The sequence below is a fragment of the Patagioenas fasciata genome, chromosome 11 (assembly GCF_037038585.1).
Source record: "Patagioenas fasciata isolate bPatFas1 chromosome 11, bPatFas1.hap1, whole genome shotgun sequence".
Classification (NCBI taxonomy): Eukaryota; Metazoa; Chordata; class Aves; order Columbiformes; family Columbidae; genus Patagioenas; species Patagioenas fasciata.
In genome coordinates this window covers 19,831,606-19,843,911 of record NC_092530.1, presented here as the reverse complement: position 1 = coordinate 19,843,911, position 12,306 = coordinate 19,831,606, and the positions used below count along the sequence as shown (strand labels likewise).

General features: G+C 36.4%; 1 protein-coding gene across 4 annotated transcripts in view; it reads left to right on the top strand.

Moving 5' to 3' along the window:
- The window catches only part of LRCH2 (leucine rich repeats and calponin homology domain containing 2), a 48,008-nt gene that overhangs the window by 4,039 nt on the left and 31,663 nt on the right, over positions 1-12,306 (top strand). For all 4 annotated transcript variants that reach the window (XM_065846101.2, XM_065846100.2, XM_065846099.2 and 1 more), the window contains exon 2: positions 10,592-10,736. In XM_065846101.2, coding sequence (XP_065702173.1) covers positions 10,592-10,736 — 145 coding nt within the window. The remainder of the gene's footprint in view (positions 1-10,591; positions 10,737-12,306) is intronic.

The window sequence follows — 12,306 nt, the reverse complement described above, 5'->3', positions numbered from 1 at the left end:
ACCCCCTGGCAGTTAAGTAATTGGGTATATCACATCAATGTAATCACTGTCTGCTTAGCTGAAGAGATGTGTGTTTTCAGTTTTGTTTTGTTAAAGATAGGTTGCTGTGCTATATTGCCATGCTGAACTAAGTCAACCTGTGCCTTTAGCAATGTCCCCCCTTTTTGTGAGCACTTCTTATAACAACACCAGCTTAATAAATATGGAAGTTACTAGACTGACTGCTCAAGAAACAATTTATTTGCTCTAGGTAAATATAGTGGTGCCATCAGGTGTACTTGTTTATGACTATGTCACAACAAACTTGACTCTCAGTTTTTAGTTTGAGGTAACCTTTGAACAATAATAAGTAGGTGAATGATTGCCTGTAAATATATGAACTTTGCAATTTCTGCTTTCTCACCACGTGCTACCTTCTTATATAGCTGAGGAGTAACACCAGTGTATTCTCAATATGACTTTAGGATGAGCCCTCCTGTCATGGCCGATGACAATCTTGGCATCATAGGCAGAGTTCCCACATTGTGATTCCTGACTGTTTCTGCTGAGGGGAGGGGATGGGGGGAGATGTGCTTGTTGTTTACCATACTATTGCTTAGTATTACCATGCAACTTTTTTTTTAATATCATATTTCTGGCATTTCTAAGGTATATAGTCATTCATGTGATTATGAATTAAAACCAAACCTACAGCTTAATATTGAGTGTGAATTGTGTAAGAATATTTATAGTAATCTTCTGCCTTTACAATATACGCTTCCAAACCATTATATTTTTCTGTCTGATTGTACCAATGGTGATTGAAGTGATGACAAGTAACTAAATAGCAACACCAAATCCAATTTGCAGTTTAAGAAAATAACAATTATATATGATGTATATCCTAAATCTAGACTGTGTTCTAGCAAGCAATTGTTGAAAAACATGGTACTCAGTAGTGATGTCCTCAGATTTGGATGGAAAGAGAAACTGAGATTTTATGTTTTGGATGGGAGAGGGTAGTGTTTATGCTCAGAAATAAATCAGATGCAAGATGTGGAAGTGACACAGTTTATAAGCAAGTAATTGTGGAAATTCCCCACGGTGGTTTCTCCCCCTGTCCAGTGTTTGGGAGAAGGGAAATGAGCTGTGTGTGTTGTCTGAGTCTTCCTTGCTGAAGGCCAGTGGTAAGGATGCTTGTTAAACATACTTGGTAATATAGACAAGATAGGAAAATTCTTAGTTCAGTGAGCTAAAGTTAAAACAATTCATTATTAGTTCACCTGCATAAAAGGATTGCATTAGGGAGAATACCATTAGTATCTTATTCTTAAAAAAATCCATGTTATAGGCTTATCAGAAATGTACAAGAAATGTGCAGTGTGTACATCTTTTATTTTCTGTGTTCTTCATCAAAACTAAATCTGCGATCATGTTGACTATTTTTGTGCCTTGAAATATAAAAAAAGATTTAACCTATGGGATATTCCTGCTTTTGATTGATCTAAAGAACTGTCTGTTATACGTATTTCTGGTTTGTTATGTATTATTTGAAGAGGGAGCAAGTGTATTTAGATCATGAATTGTATTGTTAAACCTTGTGCAAGAAGAGAAATGGACTAGCCTTTACTTTTTCAGATTTTTTGTTTGTTTTTGAAAAGTATCTTCTCATTTGACTTGTGAAGCTTTGTCAGAGCTGATGCAAAAGTATATGTTCATTTTACTCGTAAGGCTGGCATTTAATGCTGAAACATTTTCCTAGCAAAAGGTAACTGAATCAGGACTGAAGGCTAGAATTCCACAGAAAATGTGAAGATCCTCATGAGATCTTTTTTTGTGGTAAAAGGTCTACGTAACAGTGTGGAGGCACTTCTGAATTTGCTGCTTTTCTGTGTCTGTCCAACAGTCTGATTTTCATTGTTCTTCCAACTGACCTGGGATTGTTTGCTGCTTGCTAGAAGAATCTGCTGCCATGTCTGATAGATCTGGAGAAGGCATAGCACTTCAGGCAGGAGGAAGAAAAAAGTCTTATTCTGTGTTACAGAACTAAAATTTGTTCCTTGGCAGATGTGATTATCACTAATGTGTTCCCAAGTGTCAGTGTATGATTTCCTAATAAAAATTTTTTGTAGTTCCAAGGCTTGAAGGAGCCCTGCATCTCAGGGCTGTTCATGGGCTGCTGACCAGCAGATGTAACCACACAATGAGCAAATCCCTGACCATCTGTGTATTAAAACAAACATCTACTTCAATTTGTCACTTTACCATTGGTTCAGTAGGTGGAACCAGTATGTAGTGGACAAGTACTTGATACATTAAGGACTTACCTAGAACTAAAAGGTTTATGGAAGTGTTCACTTCAAATCATTACATGCAGTAATGGGTGCTATTACATACTTATTTTTTAAGCTAATAAGAGTGGCTACAGCCATTCTTAAATGCTGCCATGAGGTCTGGCATGAGTAGGACAGAGTCAGCAGGAGGCACCAGCAAATAAGAACAGATGCTGAAGCTGCTACAGCAGTGGCCATTGTGTCTCAAGAGAACATGCTGTAGTTGTTGCTAGACCCCATTTATTCTGTGTTCATGGACTGTTAGTTTATGAATTTTCTTAAGGGTTTTTTGTGCTTCACTCTGACTTCACTCACCTTGTTTTCCAGTGTTCTTTGTCTTCCACCAGTCTAGCTTATTTTAAAAATGTTTCTGCTTAGTTTAGCCAGTGTTGAGCAGCTTTATCTGCACAAAAGGTGAGTCATATGCTAAACACTGGCTACAGTTGTTTGGTTGTAGCCTTTCATCTCTTCGTCGTGTCTGTTTAGATTGTAAGCTCTTCAGGGCAGAGGCCTCGAATGTCTGTATATGAGCATACAGAGACTAACATAAGAACTTAACTTGTGAGTTCTGTGTGCGTTTAAGGTAAACCTCAACAAACCTGGACTTGTCTTCATTTCCAAATGATGATTACCTTCCCTTGTATTACTTTTCTGTGTAAGACTTAAAATAATTTGAAACTGAAACTTCGAATTTTAAAATTTGAAAAACAAAGACATTGATATAATTAAACCAATAAATAATAGCCAACATCAATGAAAGATGCTGTGTACTATAATACACAAGGTTAATAAGTCTTGCTGACTGGTCAGGTAAAACATGTTTCACTCTTTCTGGTAAAAAACTGTGTCTAAGAATTTTAGTCTAGATTAAATGCTAAAGTACTGTGTTGTTTAGGGAAACAAAACAGCTTCCTGTGGGATTTGCTGCTTATAATTTCAAACTACAAAAGATTTGGGGTGACAAGGCACTTCATGAAGTAGAGAGGAAAGATAATCCTTGACATATGTAAAGTCCTTTTGACCATATAGCCCATTGGTGTGCCAATTCAACCCTTCATATGCCAATTTGAGGAGTAAATTATTCCTTCCTCTTAGTGATATTTAGTTTTCATTTTAATCATACTGTGCTAAAATAACTGAACATATCAGTTCAAGAGTTGGAGCAGCGCGATGTCTTGTTTTGGAAACATCTGGATCCATCTCACGTGGTAACATGGTGAGGACTTCCCTGAATTCATCTGTTGGTTTCATCCTTGCGTTGGTGTTCAGTAGGTCAGCACCAACATGCCCTCCAGTTGTTCCAACCTTTAGATCAGAGCTTCTGGTTTAGTTTTTGAGCACAACTTTCAGGAGAAACCCCATGTACCGGAATGAACACTTGGTGAGTGGAGACGACTTACATGAAAAACAGGAATTGCTTGAACCAAACTGCCAAACTAGATGTGTTCAATGTAGATGTGTCCAGTGTAGACTGGGAGAATAGGTTCAGGGAGGATGGGTTGGAATAGTGGGTTCCTCAAGCCTACCTTGATTTCAAAGTCATGTGCTGGATCTCAGTCCTTCCTACCCCATAGTAAAAGTCTGTAAGAGAAAACTGTTAGTCTGTTCCAGTTACAGAAACATGTATTTCACATGGAAGAACTGTGGTTTAATCTGGTGGGATACTTTTTTTGTTTATGTCCCCAAAGTAATAAGAATATATGTATTTTTTTTTAAGGATTTTTTCTGTAGTAGTGCTGTTTAGTTTGAAAAACCAAGATCTCAGAATATGTAAAATACAGTTTCTGATTGCCTGTACAATCTTCCCTCTGTGCCTCATGAGAAACTTTAATTATGTGGTCAGGTGTGATTTCTTCATTTGTCACTTTAACTGCACAGGTGGCGTACATAACTAAATGACTGACATAGATAACCATAAAGCAGGTATTTCCTAGTTCTTCAGTTGTTGGATTTAGAGCTCAAACACCACTTTGTAATATGTCTTTGTAATATCTGTTTCACAAAAATAGAAGCTATTCTGTGCTCTGTCAGTTAAGAAAAGTAAAAGTTGCTTGTAGCCACCTACAGTCCTTGGGAGTGTTCTGCTTTCTTTTTATCTTTTTTAAACACCTCAAAGAAGAAACACAAGCAGAGGAGTATGAAAGTGAGAAGCAACATGAAAAGGTGGTTAGCTTCTCTCTGATATGGAGCAGCCAAAATATTTTACGGTGTGTTGCTATGAGAAACATGGTCACTCACATTAACACAGTCCAGTACCTTGTGTTTCAGTTTAGTAACATATAAGGAGGCATTGCATGCGTTAGACTGAATAAATGATTAAACATGCACTGGAAGCTGTTAAGCTGGCCGAAGTTAATTCATTTTTCTTGAAGGTTTTTTTCATCTCTAGCTATTAAACATTGGTCACATTGGTGGCAAGGAAACCGGTTCTTTATGCACCTCTCCCGTTTCCCAAGAGTTGGCAAAGATGATGGAGAGTGGTCTGGCAGTGACCTCAGCCAGCTCCCTCAGCACTCGCAGGTGCATCCCATCCAGACCCATGGATTTATGGACGTCTAGATTGCCTAACTGCTCCCTAGCCCAGTCCTCATCAGCTGAGGCAAACTCCTCCATTGTCCTGCCTTCCTCTGGGGCCTCAGTGCTACGGGGCTCCTCAGGACAGCCTCCAGCAGAGTAGACAGAGACAAAGAAGGCATTCAGTACCTCTGCCTTCTCTGTATCTTCTGTCACCAGGGCACCCATCTTGTTCATCAGTGGGCCTACATTGCCTCTGGTGTTAGTTTTATCTTGAGTTGCCATTTTCAAAAAATCAAGAGTTGAATAATATGGCTGGATGAATCTCGGTTATAAGTTACTAATTAAATATAATACATTAAAGCTAGACAAGTATGTGAAAGTGAAAGTTCCAAATGAAGATTTGTGTTTCATTAATGCTGCCATCAAAATTCATGGCTGGCAGATTTAAGACCCTTTATAAGAAGCAGATACATATTTAAGCACACTTGCCTTTTTCAATGTATCTTTAATTTTCCTCTTTACCATTGTAACGAGCTACTATTTGAAATACCCAGACAATGCCAAGGTGATTATATGCCTGTAATACAAACAAACTACAATTTTATATCCTGTAATTACATAGGTTGAAAGAGATCTTTGTAGGTCATCAGAACAGGTCCAGTTAGAGCAGGTTGCTCAGGGCCTTGTTCAGTTGAATTTTGAGCACCTCCAGTGATATTTTACCCTCTCTGTGAAATGTGTTTTCTGAAAACCTCAGTTAATCTCATTTTTCTGACTGGAGAAAACATGGTTACACAAACAATGAAATTGGCTTGTTCCTACAAAGTGGCAATTCTGTGATTAGTAACAAAAGCGAGATCTCTTGTTTCCGTTTTTAATTTCTCAACAGACTGGGCAAGGAACCTCAAGCCTTAGTGGACTTTGAAACATACTGTTTTCTATTTTTTTTTTTTACATATATAATTTGTCACTTTTATATTTGGCTAATAGACTTCAGCTTAAGATCAGTAAATTCACCTTTGAATACCTGCTGACTCATGAATCCATTTTCCACTGTCATAGAATGATCATGTCATTGATACAGTACTTACGTGACTCTTCTGAAGATTAAAACATGATAGAAAACAACAATGTTCTTAGTGATTACATTGAAGACCAACCGTATTCTTATATTATGTAGATATTCATTACTGAAATCTCACAACAGAAACTGGCAGCTTCAATTTGCTAATAAAAGACTGTGTGCTATTGTACTATTTCCATGGCTTTTGTTACCTTTTTAATTCTCAAAGAAGGATTGCTAAAACAAGGAAGGAATAAAATGTAATACAAGTGGGTTTAAGTTGTTAGCAGCTCTTTAGGATCTTTAGAAACTTGATACTGAGTAATAAAATGAATAAAATGAAGGATGATGTTTTCAGATAACTCAAGTTTAGTGTTAACTTATCAATATTTCTTTTTAATAAAGTTTCTGAGCATCTGCATTTAATTGTTCCCAGTAAAGAGGATGGCAAGACTAATGATAATGTGAAAAATCAGTTTTTTCTGGCATTATAAATGTACCTGAATGGGGGATGTACAGGCTTGGAACATTCTCCTGAGAACAAAAGTAGCACTTTTTCATGGTATGGCCATGCAAACTGTGCTGATACAACGTAAAATAGGATGGGAGCTAATGAACATTGCAGCAGCAGAGGAGTTACTTGTGAGCCACAGTCATGAATGATAACAGCACTCCAACTGAGAGATTTGGAGGATCTTTTTTGCTTTAGCTTTGAGTTTCTATGACTAATTCCGGGGCCTTGGTGATTGTTCATCTGCTGTAGGTGAGAAATACCCTCTACTACATGTATTAAAGCTCTGTGATAACATTGCGGATCTCTGGAAGCTGACTCCAGTGTGCCAGGGGTCCCTGGTGGGTATGGTGTAGGTGAAGTGTCAGACTGCTGTGGCCAAGCTGACCTGTTCTTAGCTTTGGATTCATACTTTTCTTTGTATCCTATACTGGAATCTTTATTCCTGAAAGATGGTAGGCAACTCGTGCTTGTAGGACCTTAAGATATTAGACTTTATTATTGTCTGACTTGCATGTTGATTTGTTTTCTTCTTACTGTTGTGGCGGCATGTTTTTTTTTTAATGACTAATTTCACTATATTTTATGCATGCACCTTTGGTTTATGGTTAATCTTAATGCTTGGAAGCTTGGATTTAACTTTCCTTACTCTTCCTTGGGGAGACAGGGAAATGCATACATTTGCTGGCTTATTCATTTTAATTATTTTGACATTTCAGCATCTGGAATATCTTTGTGCAATGGAACTTTTTTTTTTTCTAAATTTTCTATTCTGTCTTGTGTTCCTTGAATACTGTGGTACAAACAAGGCCCATCATTTATCATTTACCATGGTTGATTGTGAAGTTAAAGGTGTTTGAAGTCTAATGTCCTTACATGTGAGAGAAGGTGACGCACTAGTAAAGCCTTAGTCTTGTCAGTGTTGCTGATATCACTCTTGGAACTTCATCAGATGGAGTGCATATCTGATAATCTTCTCTTTATATGACCCCCTCCTCCCCCCGCCAAGGAAGGAGGCTCAGCTTTCTGTTTGAGATGGGAGAAAAAGACAGGATGGTTGTGTAACAGAATAGTTGGTAGGACACATAGTCATAAGGTGTTTTTTTGAGCACTACACTGAGTCAGAACGTTTGCCTGCCTGTATTTCTAGAGTACTATTGGCCTGGCCAAGTGAATTAATAGTCACTGTGTGAAATATAATTCAACTGAGGGTTGTTTTTTTAAAATGCCGTTGTTGTGCAATATAAATTTTAACAATCGCAGGATTTGAATTGTAAGGTGACCGAGTGTTTTGCGGCCATGGAAAATGTCTCGTCCTGGAATCACCATATGCAGGTGTTTCTGCGCTGTTAGATGCTACATTTTTGTGGGTTGTTTTGGTTTGTTTTGTGTGTGTTTGTTTTTCTTTTTTTTCCAGAATCAGCTTGTGTCTGACAGAATAGTAATTTTTACCCATGTTTTAAGTGTTGATCTCAGATTTGTGTAGATCTGCTAGAAGTTTATCTTTAATATCAGGTCTGAACACTGTTAATTTTATACATTCATTGACTTCTGTAGGGCTAATTCTAGAGTTACTGTTGTGCTTAGATGTTTTTTGGATTAGACTCAGCTGAAGCATTACTAGAAAAACTGGCTAGGAAAATCTGTCAGTATTATGAGTTAGGAGAGCAGATCTGGGTTTTGCAGAGGGATGGGTGGTTGTTTTATTTTCAATCTAGTTTCTGAATACAATTTTGAAACACTTTTGAGGAAACAAAAACCTGACACCAATCTTGTGGATCGGCATATTTTTAATGAAAAATCTGGTAATATCTAAATGAGGTTCAAGTGTAAATTTCCCAACCAAGTCTCGTATTTTGAATTCAAATGTAGTGCGTGCAAAGTGTGAATATAAAAATGGTAGTGCTGGATCAAATAAAAAACCAGTCTGTTCTAGCAACAAGTCTCTGATAGCAAGCAGTGATGAATGCTTAGGGAAAAGTGCAAAAACAAAGCAAGCATGATGTTAATACTATTTGGCTACCTTACTGTGCACTGTAACCCAACAGCTTGAGCTTTTTGTTTTTCCTTTTGATCATGGCCTAAATTTATACAAGATACCTTCTTACTTCTAAAAGCTTCCCCTCTAAACTCTGACTGATTTCCTAAAATTCTTTCCTTTTGAACTTCCAGTATATTGTATTGTAATTATCTTGCAGTCAGTAGACTTTACTCTTTCTGCTAAAAATAAATGAAGCTGCAAACAACTTCTTTGTGTTTTTGTAGTTCCTCTTTTAAACTTAACCTTAGTAATGGTGTTTTTCTCACTTTTATTGTTTCTGCAGAGACAGTGAATTGAAATACTCTGTGATTCATGAGCAGTCATGGATAGTGTCTTCTATTTAGTCTTCGCTTAACGCCCCCAATTTAGAGTTTTCCAGTCTAAGCTGGTTAAGCAAAGAATTCTTATACTCTCACTTCTAGAGGAGTTGTCATCTGAAATCATCTGCGGTTCTGCATTTAGCAGTTTTCCTTGCTGCTTCAATCTGTTAACCCTTACAAAACCCTTATCCTTTTAAGTGCCAGCAATGTGCTTCTGTTTTGATAGAGATGAAGTCTGTTTGTTTATAGAGGGTCACTCTATTCCGGAGGCTTCCTCCTTTTTTCTTACAATATTTTCTCAGTCATACATTGGGTTATTAGTCTTCAAAAGGTAACTAAATTGCATAACTCATAAAAGTTTTGCTTGTTGCGAAAATGTTTCTGGAGTAGAAGTAATTTTTCAGTTTGGATAAAAATAGCATTACTTGTTCTTGAAAAGCTGTAAGTACATATATGGATGTTGTGGAAAACTATATACACTTGAGCCTTTCTCTTTACAAAGATCTGAACCCCTCGGGCTATTCTGATACTGTATTATAATGAATCAATGGAATATTGCTTGGAAGAGAAGTCATACTGTCTTCCGACTCTTTATTTACCTTTTTTATTTTTATTTTACTTTATTATTGACAAATAATGGGTATTGCTTCCTATTTTAATAGGACTTCAGGGTTCTAGTGTAGAACAAACTATATGTTTCAATATGGTAGGAGCCAGGCAGAAACACAGTTATTTCATGCAAGTGTTAAAACATGAGAACTAAAGCCTGAAATAGCAAGGGATCTGTACTCGTTCTTTGTTACAAGAGTTTGTTCAGCATTTCTGAGAAGCCACATCCTTTTGAAATATCTCGTGTTGAGAACCAGAGTTACTTTCAGAAAAGCAGACAGTTGTCCTCAAGTAAATATTTTTCTTCCAAGATACTTTTGTGGCCTGTTTATGACACAGATTTCGGTAGTTAACTGATAATTGCCGGGATTCTTGGGTCACATCTCACTTGTGTTTTCTTGTCCTTTTTAAAGATTTCATATAGTCAGGGATGGTATGCATTTTTGTAGTGTGTTTTTTTCATATCTTCTGCATGCAGATTTGCATAATGCGGTTGTGCATTGTCAAAATAACTCTAGTTCATGTATTATGTTTCCCCTGTCAAAGATATCTCCTCTTTCTGCTCTTAGGCTAGGCAAAATAACATCCTTAATTTTATAACAAAATGCATTTGGCATTGGTTTTTGCAACTTGATTATCTTTTTACCTAAGTTATAGATGTGAATGTCTCAGTTACTGTGCTTGTAATAAAGAATATTTTTTAGATGAGACTTGTAGTTCTTCAGCAAAAAAAAAGGAGGATTTTTTTATTTGCAAACTTCGCTTTAGCATTGTGGATATTTTGTACAATGAAATTAAATTATAATGTAGCTGTGAATCAGGAAAATGATGTTTACTGGGTTTATACCTTGACTTAGTGCTGTGCCTAAAATTGGAGGGAAAAACCCAACCGTTGCACAGAGCAAAGACTGATAGATGAGGGACAACCCTAATTGATATTCAGTTGCATTTTAAATGTTCTTATGTAGTGGTAATATATTTTTTAATTCCTGTCACTTTTCTATTTTCTGTTATAATTGCATATCAAACAATCTTTTAGTATTATAAGTGTATGGGGGTTTTTTTGTATTAATTATATGCAGTAGCATCTGGTAAAACCAAATTATTTTACAGTTCTTGCAACACCTTAATTTTGAAGAGCATGACAAGAATAACTGGCTACTTTTATCCCTCACTGCAGGGAACTTTTTGACTAAGAGGACCTTTTTTTCCTTCTAGATCTTTCAAAGAACAGATTTACAGAAATTCCTCCTGATGTCTGGCTGTTTGCACCACTGGAAACATTAAATTTGTATCACAACTGCATCAAATCCATTCCAGAATCTATTAAAAACCTGCAAATGCTTACCTACCTTAACATTAGGTGAGTAATGCTTGTTATATTTTGGTCTTTACATAGCTTACCTCATTGGAGAGGTGCCATTCTACTTCATCAGATCATTGAGTGCCATTGTGCGCTCATTTTTGCCCAGATGGATGATGATTCTTTTGTTTGCGTTACCCTTAATGTTTTAGTGACAGAACTTACTGCTTCCTTTGTGGAAAGGAATTGACTGCACTACAAAATTTCAGTCAGTAAACTGTGGTAGCTGAAAATTAGGAGAGTTTACAAAGTTTTCTTAGTTTTTAATGTTATGCAGACAGGCAATATTGTTAAAATACATATGTAAAAATTTGCTGCTCTCAAGAGGGTAGATTACTCTGGCCAGAAGACCCTACTAATTTTGCACATCATTTACATCTCTTGCTGTTCTTAAACGTGGAAAACATGTGTTTGGATTTTCTCAGAAGATAAATCTGAGCCCTGGAAGGAGAGGGAATCTAGAAGAGCTCTCCCATAAAGAGCTGAAACTGTTTTCCAAAATATTTCTTCCTTCTTATATTGACTACATCAATTCCGAAGTAGTCTTCTCAGCTAAGAGCTGCTTAACACACAAAATTGGTTTTAGAATTTATTTTGAAAAAACTCTTTGCACTGATCCTTGGAAAAGTAAAAAACAAACACATAACAAACAATAAACCACAGACAAATAAAAACCACCTCCCAAACACAACAAACCCTAAAGCAAACTAAACAAAAAACAACCAAAATCCCCACTATGTCTTGATATCTGCAAATATTGGTACTTATAGGAATAATTTAACAGTAGTCTGTTCTGTGGCAATTCTAGAGAGGATTAATGATATGATAAAACTGCAGTGTTTTATGAAAAAGAACTTGCTCTAACTTTCTTCACAAAGCATCAATGGCCCGTTTCTCTTTTGATAACTGAGGCGCTGAATATAGTTCTTTATAGAGAAACAAAGTAACACGTAGTTCTAACTGGGTATCGCATGTAATTTCTAGAATTGACTCTTCTAATAATCATTTGCCTTACGGTACTTTGTCTTCTTTTTTGTCCTAATGTCTGAGGACTTTTTACAACACAAGAACATGTGGACTCCAGGAGTTGAAGAGCAGGCTTACTAGTTTCAATATTTTGTTACAGAAGAAAAACCACATGATCTCAAATTCTAATTTTGGCTTTAGACAACTGAAGAAGCGTATTGTGCAATTCATAGTGCAGTAGGCAGCTTTTTCTTTTTTTTTTTTTTTTAAAAAGGCGGAAACTTAAGTGCTGCAGAGAACGACTATTACATTGCCACATTTTTATAATAAATTTTAAAAGTTTACTTGCATGTTTTGTTTTTTTCTGTCATGCTCTCCAACCAAAAAGACCTGTCATATCTGCCTGAAATACAATGCAAAAAGAAACACACTGCATAGCTACATCCAAAACGTATTTGTATTATTCACTTAGAGTTAACAGAATAAAGACTTTTATAAAGATACTGATAAAAGCTTACTTTCATTTTGTGGTGTCAAAATTGCAGTACTGCTTTGAAGCTAAAATGTTGCAAGAACATAATTTTTTGTTGGTTTTGCAGCCCTA